General features: G+C 36.6%; 2 protein-coding genes across 2 annotated transcripts; one reads left to right on the top strand and one right to left on the bottom strand.

The window, feature by feature from the left end:
- Positions 1-1296: 1296 nt before the first annotated feature.
- Positions 1297-2262, bottom strand: LOC148843031 (uncharacterized). The gene has a single exon (XM_088959358.1). It carries the CDS (start codon positions 2260-2262, stop codon positions 1297-1299), a length of 966 nt encoding a protein of 321 aa, XP_088815484.1.
- Positions 2263-7443: 5181 nt separating this feature from the next.
- LOC148843030 (bifunctional purple acid phosphatase 26-like) lies at positions 7444-17868 on the top strand. The gene is made up of 10 exons (XM_088959215.1): positions 7444-7694; positions 8429-8633; positions 9577-9777; positions 11302-11413; positions 11761-11987; positions 12400-12538; positions 14389-14480; positions 15692-15813; positions 15953-16114; positions 17487-17868. Exons 2-10 carry the CDS (start codon positions 8439-8441, stop codon positions 17560-17562), a joined length of 1326 nt encoding a protein of 441 aa, XP_088815341.1. The 5' UTR covers positions 7444-7694; positions 8429-8438; the 3' UTR covers positions 17563-17868.
- Positions 17869-18970: the final 1102 nt, after the last annotated feature.

Raw genomic sequence — 18970 nt, 5'->3', positions numbered from 1 at the left:
AGGATGATGATGGTGTGAGCTTGGAAGTACGGGCGTAGTTTTCGAGCTGCTACTACTAAAGCGTATGCCAACTTCTCAATGCCGGGATACCTCGTCTCCGCATCCTGCAAAACTTTACTTACATGGTAAACTAGTCATTGGACCCGATATACTTCTCTGATCAGTACCGAGCTGACCACCTCGTCACTCGCAGAGAGATACAACTTCAACTCATCTCCTTCCTCAAGTCGGGTTAAAACCAGGGCAGTACTCAAATACCATTTTAGCTCATCAAACGCAAGTTGGCACTATTCAGTCCACTCAAAGTTTTCGTTCTTTTTTATCGCCTTAAAAAAGGGTAGGCACCGACTCGCCGATTTAGACATAAACCGGTTTAGGGCAGCTACCCGTCCAGTTAGCCATTAGACTTCCTTGATTTTTTTGAGCAGTCACATATCTAAAGTAGCCTTAATTTTATCCGGATTAGCTTCGATGCCATGTCGGTTCACTATGTAACCGAGGAACTTGCTCGACGTGACCCCGAAGACACACTTGTTTAGGTTTAACTTCAAATTATACTTCCTTAAATTTTGAAAAATAGTATTTGAATCATCAATTAAAGATCTAGAAAACTAGGTATTCACGACCATGTCATCAATGTAACATTCCACTTTATTGCCAATCAAAGGCTCAAAAATTTTGTTTACAAGTCGCTGGAATGTTGCTCCAACATTTTTCAAACCAAAGGGCATTATGACTTTATAACAGTACAGCTTGAGTTCGGTTACAAAAGCAGTTTTATCCTAGTCAGCTATGTCCATCCTAATCTTGTTGTAGCCAGAATAGGCATCCATGAAACTCAGCAACTCTTGCCCCAAGGTCGCGTTTACCACGCGGTCTATTCTGGGCAGGTTCTATTCAGGTTGGTATAGTCGACGCACATGCGCCACTTGTCGTTGGCCTTCTTCACTAGCACGAGGTTGGCGACCCAGTTTGAGTAATAGACCTCCCTGACGAAGTCTGCGGTGAGGAGCTTCCCGACATCCTCATTGACTATCCTCCACCGCTCTGGTGTGAGGTTGTGTTTTCTTTGTCTAATTGGCTTGACTAAAGGGTCCATATTTATATGTGAGTTATCACACTAGGGTTGATTCCAGACATTTCTACCGCGGACTAGGCGAAAACATCTAAATTATTAAGTAAGAAACTTATTAGTTGTATTCGGAGCGGTTTGTTTATTAGGGCACCGATCTGGAGAGCGTTGGTCCGCTCGATCTCAGGGACCATTATGTGGACTGTCTCCTCCATCGAGGCAGCTCACTCCTCGGTGTAGTCCACTAGTTTCTCCAGTTCAACTTCTTCTGCCAGTTTCGATTTTCCCTTGAGAGCAGCCATGTAGCACTTGCGGGACTCGAGTTGATCACCTCGTATGTCCCCTACTCCGTAATCTGTCAGAAATTTCATCTCTAGATAGTAGGTTGATACTATCGCACGTAAAGCATGCGTGATGGGCCAACCTATGATCACGTTGTAGGGGGACGGAGTTGCGACCACCAGGAAGGTGTGTTCAAACTGCACAATGTTCGGCCACATGCTCGCCTCCACCAGTACTGTGATTCGACCGATAGGCCTGACTTCTTCTCTACTGAACCATATTAAGGGGGTATCCGTCGGTTTCAAATTGCTTTGCTGCAGCTGTAACTTGTCGAATGTCCCTTTGAACAGGATGTCGACCGAACTATCTGAGTCCACCAAGATCTGCTTCACTTTGAAATCATTGATGATGAGCTTTACGACAAGAGCATCGTCATGAGGGTACTGAATCCCACGAGCATCATCCTCGGTGAAGTAAACGGGTTCATCTATCCAAGGGCGCTTTGGTGGGTTCTCTACCTCATGCTCCAGTTCTCGGACTGAAGTCTTCCCTCCTGCTGCTGTGCACCCCGCTATAATGGATCTACCAGTGATCATGTTGATCACCCCGCGGATCGGTCTTTCTTCTGGTAGTGGCCGAGGTGGCTGCTCGTTCTGTCTGTTTGTCTCCGGGGCATCTTTTTTCCGATCTCCCAGTCGGTCCCCTTGCCCTTTCTCCTCATGTAGAATATAGTTTTTCAAATACCTGCGGCAGATGAGTTCCTCAATCTCGTCACGGAGATTTCTGCAATTCTCCGTGCTGTGACCATGGTCCTGATGAAAGTGGCAGTAAACATTTGGGTTCCTAGTCGTTGGGTCTCCCCGTAGCCTAGGTGGCCATCTGACAATAGAGGAGTCCTTGATGGCCATTAAGATCTCTCCTCGCTTCGCGTTAAGGGGGGTGTAGTTGATTCTCTCTACAGAAGGGGTCCTAGAATGCCAACCCGACTTGTAGCTTCAGGAGGGGGACTTACTCCTCAAGCACATCGATTTGCTTCTTCTCCTCGGGGACTTGCTCTTTTTTCTTTTCTACTTACTGTTACCCGTTCTTTCTTCTTCTCTCTTCCTATTTTTGCCTTATTGGTTTTCTATCTTTTGGTTGATCTCTTCTTCATTGCTTATGAACTGATCGGCCAGCTTGAGGAACTCAGTGATGTTCTTTGGCTTGTTTGCTACGACATGCCACTTGAATTCCTTATGAGTAATTCCCTTCCGAGTTGCGGTAAGGCGTACTGTTGGATCAAGGTCTGATATTTGCAAACAGGTCTCGTTGAAGCACTTGATATAGCTCTGAATTGATTCTCCTTCCCTCTATACCACATTAAGAAGACTCTCCTGTGACTTCAGACACTTCTCACTAGTGATGAAGTGGGCCATGAACATGTTTGCGAACTGCGCCCAGCATTTGATAGAGCCCAATGCAAGGTTCTTGTACCACATGTATGGGCCATGAACATGTCTCCACTCTCTACATGTACGGATATCAATGGAATTCACTTTTTCTATGATAATGTTCTAATGGAGGGCTAGAACTAAGAATCATGGCCTTAGATGTATTGTTGTGATCCCGCTAAGATATCAGTTCTAGCAATTCATCAAATACTTTGATTTTGATGGTGCACGATTTGGATGCTCCAAGCTGTAGGGCAGCTCGGACGTCTGTCGCCAAGTAGATCGCTTGAATTGCAAAGAAAAGGAGGAATCAAAGAACCTGGGGTGGCTAACCTAGCGGGGTTGCTCCAATGCTTAAGTTAGTAATAGTAATATGTGAGTTGAGAGTTTGAGAAATAAGAGAGCTAGAATGCACTTAATCGCGCGTACCTGGGTCCTGGGGGGTTAATGTCCTTATATAGTTGAGCTACCGTGGGTCTCACGAAATGGCTCCGAGATCTTTGGCCCGTGTAGATGGGATTCGTTCCACTTTAGAAGGAGAGTAACGTACTAGTCAATGAAGTATATCATTACCATCCGATCCGGGCAGGGAGAGGATAAGGCCTGTCGTTACGCGGTGTGATCCTGAGAGATTCGGAGTCCGTTGAGAAGCTTCTGGAGTCGATTGTGTGTCACTTCGATACTCGGGTACAGTAGTGGCTTTGGTGCCGAGGTGCCCGAACACCCAGGCTCCCGAATTGCTGACAAGGCTCTCCTTGCTGAGTTGTCATCCTATTGGCAGGTCGTGTCCACATGTCTTTTACTTACTAGGTCGGGCCAAATCACCCCTCATCAGATTTCGTTATTTTAGTGTCACACTATAACATGGTATGGGTCTAATTGGATACGAGTTGTAGAGTCTCAACCCATCATGAGTTCATATTGTCCCACTTGCCTTGCTTCGTGACCCGATATTGATTGTCCCACTTTAGTTTTCTGTTTTTTTTTTTAATTTATTTATAAAACGAGTTTGGCTTCTATCAGGGCAAGTCGGTGCTCACACCCTTCGAGCAGCCCCTTGCAACCTTGCATTGAGAATATCTCCCATGAAATAAATCACATAACTATGGAGATATTCCCAACGCAAGGCTATAAAGCCTGTTGGAACTAGCTTTGCCCTGACTGAAGCTGAATACTTATTAAACCAGGCAATGGTACCCAAGATGGGGGTAGCACGTCCCCACAAATCACTCAAACAAATAAACCCTAAGGCACACAGGATATTACACAGATTAAGGGGAACAAAACCACTGATAAAAGAGTGAGCTTCATTTGCAAGCCAATCAATCACTTGGTTAGCTTTTGAATAAACATGCCTGTAATGAATTCCTTGTTTGAGTTGCTCCTTCATTTGCAAGCAATCCTGCACCATATTCCTCAGACTCCATGAAGGGTTAACCTGGCTGTTGAGACATGAGATGACAAGTTTCAAGTCTCATTCTATTATAATCGAAAAATCTCTAAAATTTGAAGCCAAATTATGAACCTTCCATCCAGCCCACACTTAAGAAGCATTATAGTGGTGGCATCTAGGGATGGCAATTTTCCCCATCCCCAGTGGGGTCCCAACTTCCCCAATCCGATGGGGTCGGGGATAGGGATTGAAATCTTCACCCCGCCCTGACCCCGAATATATATATATATATATATATATATATATATATATATATATGTTATTTATATTAAATGTATATTATATATATTTAAAATAATATTTATAATTTAAAATTTTATTTTTCAAAAAAATATTATTATCTAAAAAATTTTATTTAAGGGTTATTTTCAAAATCGGGGATAAGAAAGAGGAATATGATCCCTTTCCCAAACCCACACTATTGCCATTACTAGTGGCACAAGAGAATATCCTTTATCGTCCCACCCTGCATTTCTATTCATGGGTCTGGGCAGATTCAGGGCCGGATATGTTAAAAGTCAGGTGAGCGCCCAACCATGCTAAGCCCGATCCATTGACATCATGCACGCCTCTTATCATCATATCTCTACCCTTCATGTAGGAAGTTAATGCTTTATTATTGGAGCTGCAAACAATATCCGTTTGTCCAAACTTAAATCTGAATCCGATCCGGTTTAAAGGTGATTCTATTTAATTCATTTATAATTGGATTTAAGACAAATCTGTGATGCGAGAACTTGACGAATCAAACCAATCAAAATCCCTTGTGAATTTTGATGAATATCAACTGATTGATTATCACTTTTATAATTCTAGTTGATATATTATAAGGTTTTTTTAGATATTATTCTAAGTATGAAGTATCATCCCCGGATTCTTGAAATTAATATGGATCCACCTCTAACCAATGCGATATAATCTAATTTATTCAATGATATGTTTATATTTTCATTAAATTTATATTATAAAATTTGTTTAAATGTTGTATGGCCTAAAATGCATTCAAGAGATATTGCAATCCAATTCGATTTAAAAGATATCCGAATCCAACAATTGGATCAAATTCAAAGTTGAACAGGATCGGATCGCGACTCTTTTTACTTTTTTCTGCTTCAGTGCTCCGACTCATTTGTAGCCCTATTTATAACCCCAAATGTTTGAAAAAATAATTTTATTGGGAGGAAGAGTCAATATACATATATTGACCTTGACTTAGAGAAAGAGACAAAATAATTGAAAATGGATAGCTACTTTTCTTACTATGTTCACTATTCCCATCTGCCCCCAAACACGACCTAACAATTTGTGACTAGACCAGCTAAGATTGCAAATTTCCACCCGTGTCAAAATTCGCCCCTTTCATAGTCCCTCAAGGCTCAAGTTAGCTGTTAACTGTTTGAACAGTTTCATTTCTATTAATAGCAATTGAGTTTATTAAGGCTTAAAAGCAGATGGAAATACCAAGGTATTTCACTGTTTTTGTTTGATAACAACTGAAATGATTAAATTGAAAATCTTATTATTTTGTTTTTAGCGAATAATTTAGATTTCTATTAATAGCAATTCAGATTAAATTGAAATGATTAAAGTATTGCTTTGGACCATTTTGGACTAATCCATTTCAATGTGTAGGCCATCCAACCTTTCAAATTGGTTGTAATTTAGATTGGCTTCAACTCAAACCCAGCCTATTGACACCTGTTCTCTTATCTTATATCAATGGATCAAATATTGGTTCAAACCATCCCATTCTAATATAAATCCATTATAGATAAATCAGGTCCAATCCAATCCATTATAGATAAATCCATTCATTTTGAACTATAATTCATTTCAATATGTCTTATTAGTTCATCTAATCCGTTCAAAATGATTTTGATTTGAACAAGATCCAATCCAAGACCGGTCCACTGCTCCCTGCCTTATTCCATAGTGAATGAGATTATATTTCAAACTTGCTTTCCATTGATGAGCAAGGTATAATTTAGAGTTGATACATTTCATAATTAAGCTAATACATCTCTCGTGGAATCCATGAGCTTAAGAATGTAATATTCGATGAAATTCAGTCAATTCTATCTTATGTTTTTTTTCATATCCCACTTAATAATCATCTAACTATTCTTTCTCTTGATTTGTCTTTTTTTCTTTTTTCTTGTGTTATTATTTCTTGTCTAAAATTGTATATTATTTCTTGTGTTATTAGAGTATTAACAGTTTTTTTATGGCTCAAAATGAAAATGTCCCACCAAAATCAAGTTTATGACTTTATCTAGCAATTGTCACATTCCAAGCTTTTGAAAACCAGTCCAGGCTGGACGGTTGGACTGGTTGACCTGTAAACCATTCAAGCAATAGGTTCCGTTTTATCCAAAAATCTTTCTTGAGCCAAAAAACCATTGATTTGGTCAACGATTTATTGACCCAGTGATCAAACCGTCAATCCATCAACCCAAACAATAATTTTTGTCTGTATTTTTATTTTAATTATTAAATCAGAATGAGTCATCGATTTGAGTCAGATGGTCAACCACCAGTTTCAAATCAATTTTAAAACATTAATTTATTTCATTCTGTTAACTTTAAATGCCTAGTTGGTCAATTTTGTTATAATGTCAACGAAACAGATCTATTCCTCACAGATGGGCGCCTCACAGACACATCCACCAAGCATCTCCCATCAATTATAACTTGTAAGTATGGAAGATGTTCCCATGCATGATAGGATGTACGGTGAAATCAGTGTGAGGCGCCACGTGGAGATCCGGTCTCATTGTCAATAAGCCAAGCCGAAAGGAGGGAAACGCTAAACTGACCCAGTTCACTCGCCGTGGATTAAAGCCACGTAATGAAGGTTATCCGATGCATACAAGACGTGGCATTGTTATCTACCGTTAAAAGGACCATTTCCTCCAATTTTTTAAGGGAATAAGGAATCTCATTTCTATCATTTTTGGTTTTGGAGGCACGTTTGGGAGACTACACCCGAGATTAGTGGCGTCTGTTGCTTTGCCAGTAACACTAATGCCTAACTGATAAACCACTTCAAGATTCCATGGGATGAAACACATCGTACGAAAATGTGCCCACCAATTTTTCTCGGTCAATATTGATAAAGAGCGTCTTGTCCATCCATTTCATAACCGAGAACATAGATCAATCTGTATGTAACTTATAAGCATAGATCAGGTAATACAAATGAAGTCGAAGCTCAAATCAATGGTGTAGAGACTGATGGGGGCATTTTCAAAAATTGTAACCGGGTCTGATGGACAACCGGTTGGATCTTGAATGTAACAACCGTTTCAAAGCAAACACCATGCCAGTTGTCACCATCTCTCTTAACTTACGCCTCCCCTCATCGCTTCTTGCTAATTTATGCCTTCTCACCCTTGCATATAAAGCCCTCTGTCATTCCTCTCTCTCGCTCGCTCTCTCTGCCAATTACCAATGTCAGGTATGCACTACTCATGATCTGTAACAGCATTCTGTTATCAGTTTCTTGCTATTTGAACTTCAGAACACACACACACACACTCTCTCTCCGCGTAAAAATCTTTGTGGTTTTTCTGTGTATTTCTGTTCTGAAATTTTACTTAATTCTGTTTATGGAAAGGGAAGTATATAGATGAAAATGTAGAGCAACTAAGCTGAAGACTTGATATTTTAGCTGAATAATGCGGATGACCATTACTGTTTGTGTTATTCGAGCAATTTTGATTGGCTATTTCAATGAAGCTTGTTGATCATGTTGCTTTATCTGGATTGTTATTTGGTTGGTTGCTCTATACATGTTTTTCTGAACCCGAGTGTTAGCTTAAGGGAGGAATTTGGGGTAAGTTTGGTTGAGTGCTGCAGTGTAGGTTGAAGAATCAATATTCAACTGGCATTTGCAGAAGAGCAAACATATATATTGCAATGCTAATTATCATCATCATCATCACCTAAGCCTTGTCCCAACTATATGGGATCGGCTAAATGATTCCTTTTTGATCATTCCGTTCTGTTGAGTGCCATATCCATTGTTAAGTTATGAGTACTTAAATCATTTCTTACTACTTGAACCAATGTCCTCTTCTGTCTGGTTAAATGCTTAGGTTTAGATGATTATCAAAGAAGAAAATTAGAATTTATTTTGCTTTATGAATACATTCGGTCGATACTAAAAGTAAATGTGTTGTTGTTTATCAGGTTTATCAAAATGATGGTAAAGATTATGGGGGTACGAACAAGAATGATTCAGCTCCTACTTGTATCATTTATTCTCTTGAGCTGTTTGGAAAAGGGGGGTGCAGGGGTCACTAGTTCTTTTGTTCGTTCTGAATGGACATCCATTGATATCCCTCTTGACAATAAAGTATTTGCAGTTCCAAAGAGTTATAATGCGCCACAACAAGTAAGCCATCATATTATTTGTGAATATTTGACTATTAATAATAGACAATCCTGTTTGCATTTGAACTGAATAATAAAGATACATAAAATTCTCTGCTACCTCATTCTCCGAAGATGCTTTCTTCATATTTACACAATGAAGTTACATTGTTGGGTCCTCATTTTCTTGAAGTTTGTGTTATTGTTAAGCTTGTTGCCATGTGAAATGGAACCTTTATGTTGATATAACCTTGGTGAATGCTGTTAAATTCTGTTGTTGTATTCAAGTTAAATTTTTTTTACATTGAAACAACATTGAAAAGTAGGCTGGACTTGTCATAAAATTCAAGAGAGAAAAAGAAAAGTTTCAATTGTGGAAACCATAGTTATTCATGACACTTAGCACTAATATCACCTGATATTCCACCTGTGATTAAGGCTCCATTTGTTTATAGTGCAAATTTTATTTGCAATGGTGTAAATGCAGGGGAATGCAAATGGGTTGGGTGTAAATTTTGGTTTACATTTGTTTCAGATTTTACATTGGCTTGTTTGTTTGTAATAGGTAAAATGATGTGATCCTACCTTACATGAAGAGAATGGAGGCAATAGGAGGAAGGTGGTGAAAATTTTGCATAAATTTTTTAGATGCAAAATATGCATTGCTAATTAGTGCAAACAAGGCAAAATGTGCAAATTTTGACTAACTAGAAGTGCAAATCATAGTCATAAATTTATGCAAAACTGAAATGGGTGCAAAATTTTTATCTGGTTCAGATTTTCACTACAAATAAATACAGCCTAAGCAACTAGAGATGTTTGCTACCAGAGGCAAATATGGTTATGTAATAACTAATATCTATAAATGATTTATTCATATAATGATTGATTTTGTTTGAAGGAAGTTCTATTGATATACCGAACCAACTGGGACTTCATATTGACCACTTGATTTTTTGGTGTAGGTGCACATTACTCAAGGTGACTATGATGGAAAGGCTGTGATAATCTCATGGGTTACAACTGATGAACCTGGTCCAAATAAAGTTCAATATGGCAAATCAAAGAAGAAGTATAGTTTTAGTGCTGAGGGAACAATAACAAATTATACATTTTACAAGTACAAATCTGGCTACATTCATCACTGTCTTGTTGATGACCTAGAGGTAACTTTCTGATTTTGAGCCCTATACAACCGACCCACTCCTCTATGCTATATTATCCAGGTACCCGTACTAGGGTGATCAGTGTTCTTTTGTGACTTCAAACTTTGGTCTAAATTCCATATTCCACACCTTGTCTAATTTATCTTTGCTATATCTAGATAACATAGTCAGAAATGCAATACAAAAACATTCACAGCATGATTTACTATATCCATGGTTCAAAATGTCTAAATTCTTCCTAATATTTGCTTCCATTAAGCATTTCTTTTGCTATAAAAATATAACATTATAAAAATATATTTGACATATTTTCTAGTGCTCTAAATTGTTCTCAACATGTTTTAGTTTGTTAATTATATCTATGTAAGATTTTCAATTTACATATACATAGATATCTCTGAAATAATTATTTTAGTATTATTCTTTTTTTTTTTCTTTTAATCCATTGTTCTTCAAGTTTGTCATTGCAGATGACTATTCCTTATCATTTTCCTTGATGAAGTACTTTTTTTAATAGTATATAATTTAAGAAAAATATAATTGGTATTTTAATATTTTAAATATTATGAATAAATAAATAATATAATAGCATAAGAAGCATTTCATATGCAAATCATAATAACTTTAATATTAAATAGAACACAAGTACACAACAAATAATATATAACTAAAATGTTAACAAGTATATTTAATGATTTTTTAAACCGTTAATTAGAATTATTCTAAGCAGAGGAAGAGACCATTGTGAAATGATGTAATTGTTTTAAAAACAAATTTTATAAAATTATTGGAGAGAGTATGCCCTTTTATAATTTCAAAAAATATCAACAAATTTTTTCATGGATTAATGTTTAGTATGTTACAAGATTTTTACAATAAATATACATAGAAATTCCTAATACTTTTGATGTATTTCTTATTATTAAGTGGTTGATATTTCCACCTAGGCCAAAATTTTAAACCTTTTATGCATTTGAAAATTTTCAAAGAGATTCTTTTACACATCAAAATTTATATCTAAACATATATTATGATTATGAACTGGAATATTTGGCATAAATTCAATGTTGCAATATTGTACTGTGAGAGGAAACTACTTAATATAGAAGGAATTCTTTGGCAAAATCCTCTTCGATTCTGAGAGTAGTTGTGATATTCAGTTAAAGAACAAATAAGCATATTTTTTTTTGATAAAAGGCAAATGTATGTATGTATATATAGGAATTTTTTTTTTTTTTGCTATGGCTACAAAATTATCCTTGGGAATTGCCTTAGATGTTTACAGAACCACCATTGGAAACAAATAATTGGAATAGTAGAAATAAATTACTTTGTTATTATATTTATTTCTATACCAAATTAATTTTCCAACACTTAAAAACTTTTGACTCTCATATTTTGTAGTTTAATATCTATAACTTGATATTATATTTCTTTGCATATTTATTTCATGAATCATTTGGATGGTGATATTAATTTACAGATTATCAGAAGTTGATACCAAATTGTTCTTTTGTTTCATAGTATGAGACAAAGTACTATTACAAGATTGGGAAGGGTGATTCTGCTCGAGAATTTTGGTTTCAGACACCTCCAAAACTTGGTCCAGATGCACCATATACCTTTGGAGTTATTGGTAACTTTTATCTCCTTTCCTATCTATCTGTAGAGAAACAGTTTTCAGATTAATTACACTTGGTTAAGTAATTGAAATATAAATCTACATTACATAATGAATGTAATTGCATTTAATCCGTGGAAATTTTCTTAATGAATTTTTCTATTTTAAATGTAATATGGCAAGAAAGTTCTTTTTTGGCCACGTGATCAGCGGCTATTAGCTACTTGCCAGTTATATAGGAAGAGCAAGAACATCTTTTCAGAAATTTTGACATGCAAATGTATCGATGAAATGGGTATATTTACTAAATATTATTTACATTGTTTGGTTTCTCATATCTGATTTGGTTTGCTATGTTTCAGGAGATTTGGGCCAAACATATAATTCTCTTTCCACTCTTAAACATTACATGCAAAGCGGAGGACAGACTGTCTTATTTGTTGGAGATCTCTCCTATGCTGATAGATATGAGTATAATGATGTTGGTATTAGGTGGGACTCATGGGGCCGCTTTGTGGAGCAAAGTGTTGCATATCAGCCATGGATTTGGACAGTTGGGAATCATGAAATTGAGTTCATGCCTAAAATGGTAAAAGTTTTTCCAACCCACCTTGAATTATTGTTTGCATTTTGTTTTTGCGTTTGATCACTGCAATCTGTTTTTTTTTCCTAGTTCCTTTTATCCTCAAATGATCGATGGATGCAGTAGGTTTCTTCAAAGGAATTAAATTTGTTCTTGTTGCATATATTCATTTATATGCTAATGTGACATTGAGTATTTTTCTCTCTAAATATTGCTGGAGCATCGTTAAAATGTAATTAGTCTGGGAGACAAGGCAGATTAATCATTGCAGCATCCATATAATTTCTCTTAATATTTCTAGAGTCACAGTGTATACATGATGTAATTTAAATTTGAGATCATTTGTGTTAATCATAACAGCATTTCCTACTTCCACCCCCATGTTCTTATTGACTAATGTTTGGCTATATTTATTTAGGGGGAACTTGATCCTTTCAAATCATATCTCTATAGATACACAACACCTTACATGGCATCCGGAAGCTCTAGTCCTCTTTGGTATGCAATTCGTCGTGCATCTGCTCATATCATTGTTCTGTGCAGTTATTCTCCTTTTGGTAATCTCTTGGTCCTTTGCCTGTTAACTGAGTACATTTTTAGTTAATACTACAAAGTGAATTATCATGTTCTAATGATGCTTTTAGTGTTTTTTGTGTGTGCTTTGATGTAATGATACTGAAAGGATAATATCTTACCTCCTGTTTTGCTTATTTTTAAAATGGTAACGAAGATACATGGTTACCAAGGGAAGAAGGGAAACCTAGAATGGATGCAAGCTGAACTTATTGGTCAAGGAAATCCAGGAGGAATTGACAAAGAAGAGTGAGAAACAGTAACCAAAATTCAAGCACCACACATCCCACTGGAGAGCTCTGAATCCTAAAAGTCAACACCCAACATCTGTAAATCAGCAGTCTTCTACAATTGACTTCCCAGATGGTCCACCTGATTGACAAGGGATATGCCCCCATGGACCCCTCCTCTTCCTCTGCGTCTTGAAGCCATTTTGATGTCCCTTGAAGATTAAAGGAAGTATAGTAACTTCCTGCTAAAGTAGAGAAACCCATGTCAGACATCACAACTTGTTTTCACTTGACAAAATGGACACACTTGACATGCATTGTAACATCATATCTATCCTTGAATCTCATCACAAAATGTCCAATTCATGTTGCTCTTTTCACATAAACACTAAAGAAGAAATTAAATGTTGGGCACGGTTTTCCACTGAAATATATTTAGGTCAGAACACAGAAACTCTAGAAAAAAAAATTATTCATGATATTCTACATGATTAAAATAGCATATGAAAATGTGAAAGCAATAAGGAATGAAATCGACATCAAAGATCAGCACATGCCTTGGATCAAGTCACTAATGCAGCTTCAATTGTGATTTGGAATCAGATGTAAAATCTACATCATAATCAAGATCAATGAACTTCAAGGCCTACAAAATGGCATTTGGAATTGCTTACCCACTAATGTCCTAAGTGGGACACATACAGGGTAAAAAAAGGTTGGCTGGGTATTTCTGATGCAGGGAATTATGGCCATTTCATCTACACAAACAAATGGTCTGGAGACTGAGAGATCTTACTTTCTGTCTTCACAGTCAACTGTAATTGATCATAGGAGATGAACCTAAGGTTCAGTTTAGAAGGAGTACAAATACAAATATGTAGAGTACAAAACCTTGTATTTTGTACTATTTTGTATGTATTTGTAGTGTACATATTTGTATTCGTACTCCTTCCAAACTGAGCCTAAGGAACTAACATTTCCAAGAGGAAGCATCCAAAACCATTGGTTGGCCTAGTCGAACATTCTAATTGAGTCTACATATGAAAAGGCATTATGCATGGTTATTCAGTGCATGGATCATCCAAACATATGATAAGCTAGTTATTCCAATTAAATCAAAATTGTGTGACCTTTGGTTTTCCATGACCAATTTACATCAACAGTCTTTCCCTTTCCATTGTATGTCTACAAGGAGCATGCCTTATTACTCCATCATCATCTCCCAAGTATATGGGTTGCCTACATGGCTAGATGAATCATCTAAGTACGCCTTGTTATTTTAGGAAACTAAATGCATTCCTTGGAGTATTAACTTTGATATTTTACAGAGACATAATGGTTTTACACTTTTACTCCTGAATGAGAGCACTCATCTTTGTTGACTTTATATAAATGTGTGTGTGTATGGTCTCGTCTCTATAGCTGGCACAGTTTAGTTTGCTTGTACTTAAATATTTTTAACCTTTTTTAATCAGTGAAGTACACACCTCAATGGCACTGGCTGAGAGATGAGCTAAAAAGAGTGGACAGAGAAAAAACACCATGACTTATTGTTCTTATGCATACTCCAATATACAACAGTAATGTAGCCCATTTCATGGAAGGTGAAAGCATGCGATCTGTATTTGAGAGCTGGTTTGTTGATTATAAAGTTGATATCATCTTTGCTGGCCATGTTCATGCCTATGAAAGATCGGTATGGTTTATCACTTACTATATTTCTATTTGATAGGTAAAGGAACAAATTGTATTGTATTCATGGCTTCAAGGAGTTTAACATGCCTTTTCCATTTCATGAATTGTACTAGTCTAGTCAATTGCACAAGGCGAAATATTCAAATTATATAAAATAATTAGGTTGAAAATTTTATTTTCTTTTTCTGGTATGGTAATACCAAAGCTTGCCTTGGGAAGGGAGAGATGATGTGGTACAACATATGTAAGCTTTATAGGCCTGTCAGTTTAGCAATGTACAAGAGAAAATCATAGGTCCAAATTATTTGAACTAAAGTATAAAAGTAATAATCTATATGCTGATTGCAATAGATGGTAGATTGATATGTGAAAATCAAAATCATACATACTGTGTATAAGAAGGGGTTGAAATACACTATCCTCCCAAGACCCTGTATAGCAGGGACCAGCATTGGGTTAGGGTAATTCCCTTTTTTTCTAACTAGAGCCGCTCAATTGAGATCTCTAGATGTGTTGAATAATCCTTATTGTATAAAAGATTGACAGATTAAATATTTTGGACCATCTAATTTGGTCACTTTTTTTGAGGAGATACATCATTATTGAGATGCTTCCAAATGATCCCTTTTATGTATAAATCTATTGCTATTTCATTTGTGAATGTGTAGATAATCTATGATGCTCAATTCTTTAGGCTTCCATTTGTACATGGTTTAGTTGTAAAGCTTCTAAGGTTTTCACCAGATCAGATAGTGCTATTTGTCATAGAAGAATGATATTCCTCATAGGAGCAGGTTGAATTTAATATTTAGAGACAACAATTGTTTGTAATAAGCTTCATTGCTACTCTTTGAATTCATCATGAATTTTTCCCTTACTGAGATGACCCTCCAGAACATAGGACTGAAAAGGATATCGACAGTCAAAATAGTTAAATAGGCATGGCTACCCTTCATTTTCCTTTGAATTGAAAAAGAGAAACTATAACCTAGTTTGAAGATAAATTGGCTCTGTAATACCATACTGGTCACAGAGGTTTCTGTCTCAGGCAAACTGAGGGGTTTCTTTTGGATCATCTAAATTATTTTTCCTTCCCATTGAGCTGTAGTACCTCCTCTCAAATTACTCCAAGACAGTTCTGCTTCACTATTTTATGCATGATTCCCACTATCAGTTATTGTGTAATCTCATGAGGAACATGTTGGTTTGCAGTATCGTATCTCTAACATAAACTATAATGTATCAAATGGAGACCGTTATCCTATACCAGACAAATCAGCTCCTGTATACATTACTGTTGGAGATGGTGGAAATCAGGAAGGACTTGCTGGAAGGTGCAGTCCATGTGCCTAATTCAATGGCCTTCATCAACAAAGTGTTTTAAGACATCACATTTTGTTCTGTAATGAACTCATCATCTTTTCTTTATGCAGCACTCTCATGTTTCATTTTTTCTTTCCTTTGCTTCTGTAGGTTTAGGGACCCACAACCAGATTATTCTGCATATAGAGAATCCAGTTATGGACATTCCACGTTGGAGATAAAGAACAGAACACATGCATTCTACCATTGGAACCGCAACGAAGATGGGATAAAAGTGACATCTGATTCTGTTGTACTCCATAATCAGTACTGGTATGTGTAATGTATGATCTACTATTTTGTGCATAAGCCAGTTATGACACTAATGTTCCAACCTTCCAATTGATAGGGGTGCAAGTTGGGTACCAGATTTGAAGAATTTATCTTGCATCAGGCCTGGGCCTTTGGGTTGTGCCCCTTCAAATTGCTCAACCCAAGCCTGCCTGAGTTGCAACCGTACTTACTGGACTATGCCAAAATTTAAGGGTTAGAGCATAAAATACCTAAGAAATATAAAAACATGTCCTAGTCAATTGTCATACACATTATAACCAACAAATAGTTAAGATTGTTTCTGATATTGCAAAAAAAATATAATAACAGAAATTTCGTATCAACACTTTAATACTGATTTGATTCAGTGAGAAGAACCCACCTGAAGTTTTTGTGGGGCTATTCTTAGAAAAATCACAGTACAGTTCAAAAAGAATGATACAAAAAATCTATATGATAGAATCTAGAAAATCTGACATTTTTTTCTCATTGAAGCATCAAAAGCCTCTTTATTATTTAGTGACATTTTAGTTGTCTTTCTGCAATGAAAAATCAATCTACTTGTTACAATGTATATAGTTTCCTGCAACAAATTGTCACACCTAAAAGCCAAAGATCTTCCTCTGCTTTAGCATTTACAGACTATCCAACAGGTAGAGGACACTCTGGATTGGCAATGTGTTTGTTCTCATATCATCTCTATGCAAGACCTTGTAATGAAAATTTCCCTTAGTTAGACTGCTCAAACTTCAAAATCTTTAATTTAGAAGAACCTGAAAAGAAAGTATATGTTAAAAACATGGCAAGATTTCTGGGTTGAAATTTTGAAATTTAGCCCATGAATATGTGATGATTAGAATTTCAGACTGGGTGACTTTGGGGTCCAGGTTATCTCCTGACCAAGGTTCATTGATTATAGGCCACTACCGTCCTTCCATATAGATGTAAATGATATTTTCCCCCTTCTTGTCTTTCTTAAGAGTGTAATATAGTTCAACATTATATGAGTTGTTTGTATAGGATGATTTATGACCATATCACTTGCACAAATTTGCACATGAAGTAGACAGAGACATGAACTTGGGCTTTTGGCTGCCTTCTCCTGAAGTGCCAGAGAGCTCTCTGGTTCAGCATCTCAACAACTCCTAGGATCGTTAGCATCTTCGATATTTAAACCATTTTACCTAAGTGAGTACAATTGGTCATCTTGTCCTAGTCATGGACTAAATGACAGGAAGGCATGATAGGACACAACAGATAAACCAATTCTTAGTGCCCAGAAAGTGGTACATGTTGCAGAGTATCTGCAACACTCTTACTTTGATTTCATGATATTGAATTATATACAGCATAACGATATGTGATCATGCAGGGCAAGAAATCTGCAGCAGAGAAAACTGAGGAACAAATATTTCAGGAAGACACTTGTTGGCCGTGCAACTTACTGATGGGATTTTGGAGGTCGTTTTTTTATTAACTGTAGTAAGCTACAACTTAGAAGGCGGGAAAGACAGTTGCTGGAAATTGAGGATCGATGTCAGCTTCATTCATTCATTCATTCTAAAATTTGCAGAATCAAATGTCTCTGTGTTTGCTCAGCTTCTAATTTCTTCCAATCAAGAAAAACTTCTCAACTTTCCTTGCATGTGTGTTTGTGCATGTGTGAAGGAGAGATGTGAGGATCGATGTTTTATTAATCATCTGTTATTCTGCTTTATGCTTAAAGTTACTTGATTATATGATCAACAAATCAACAATTGGTCTCTCTTTGGGTGGTGATTGATGAATGTCTGGGATTCAATCAATGTTGAAGTTAGAATGAAGCATCTCAGCATGGTTCAAAATATTTTCTTTTATGAAATTCAAAACTCAAGGTAATCTGCTACTTGGGTGGAATTTCTAGCGTGTCCATGTTTATTGGGCAGTTGTAACTTGTAAGAAATGTTGCAACCATGATCTCAGGCTTTTAGCAGATGGTAACTCACAAAAAGCACAATGGCCAATTCCCAACTGATACAAGATTAGCACGTGGTAAATCATGATTGGCCCACTAATATGAATGGAGTTTTAGAAAATCCCTCCTTAGTATTTAAACTAGCAAGTCCCACCATACTCTCGCCAGTAGGAGTCCTCATAAAAAATTGAAAATTTGATCCAAATCGAGAAAATCTAACCAAAAAAATCCAGTTAATTGATGAACCAACCGGTATATATAGGGGTGTTAATTGGACTGGATTTGGTTCAATCCAATTCAGTCCAATGAGTCCACTACAAATGGACCAGGTTCAATCCAATCCAATAAATAGTTTGTACTGTTTTGGACCAGTCCATTTCAATGTCTAGACAATTCAATGGACCAGATATTGGCTCAGTCCAACCCAATCCAATATAAATTCATTATGGATGGACCAGGTCCAATCCAATAAATACTTTTGACCATTAAGTATGAACTGGTTCAATTCAACCTGCCTTGTTGGTCCATCCGATCTGTCCAAACTGATTTTAATTTGGACACTAGAATACTAGTGTGTTAATTCATGATTGGTTAATAGCCTGTTGTATACATTTTGTTTGCAGCAGACCCTGAGTCTCCAAATTGCTGCATCAGAAGCTTGAAGCACTAACGCAGGAAGGAGCAGAAGACAAGGTACAGGAATATCGACCAATCTTTTTCATCAGTAAAGAAACTTCCATGAATAATGAGACTACTTTTGGAAGTACCATTTTTCTATATCCAAAACCAGAGTGGTCTGGAAGATATTAAAGAAAAAAAATTCTGACCCTGCCTGTAAAAACCAAGTGATGGATAAGAAGGAATACTTTCTCTACCATTTATTTCAGGGGAAAATACTTAGG

This window comes from Nelumbo lutea, chromosome 8, assembly GCF_056320005.1.
Source record: "Nelumbo lutea isolate HS-2025 chromosome 8, American lotus-T2T, whole genome shotgun sequence".
NCBI classification, from domain to species: Eukaryota; Viridiplantae; Streptophyta; class Magnoliopsida; order Proteales; family Nelumbonaceae; genus Nelumbo; species Nelumbo lutea.
Note: the sequence above shows the minus strand (reverse complement) of the source record. Positions and strands in the feature narration are given on the sequence as shown.

Bases quoted from the DNA above. Each gene is read 5' to 3' on its own strand.
- LOC148843031 (XM_088959358.1), bottom strand. From the start codon at position 2,262: ATGGCCATCAAGGACTCCTCTATTGTCAGATGGCCACCTAGGCTACGG.
- LOC148843030 (XM_088959215.1), top strand. From the start codon at position 8,439: ATGATGGTAAAGATTATGGGGGTACGAACAAGAATGATTCAGCTCCTA. The intron at 9,778-11,301 runs GTAACTTTCTGA...TTTGTTTCATAG, and splicing joins GTCTTGTTGATGACCTAGAG to TATGAGACAAAGTACTATTA. The intron at 11,988-12,399 runs GTAAAAGTTTTT...ATATTTATTTAG, and splicing joins TTGAGTTCATGCCTAAAATG to GGGGAACTTGATCCTTTCAA.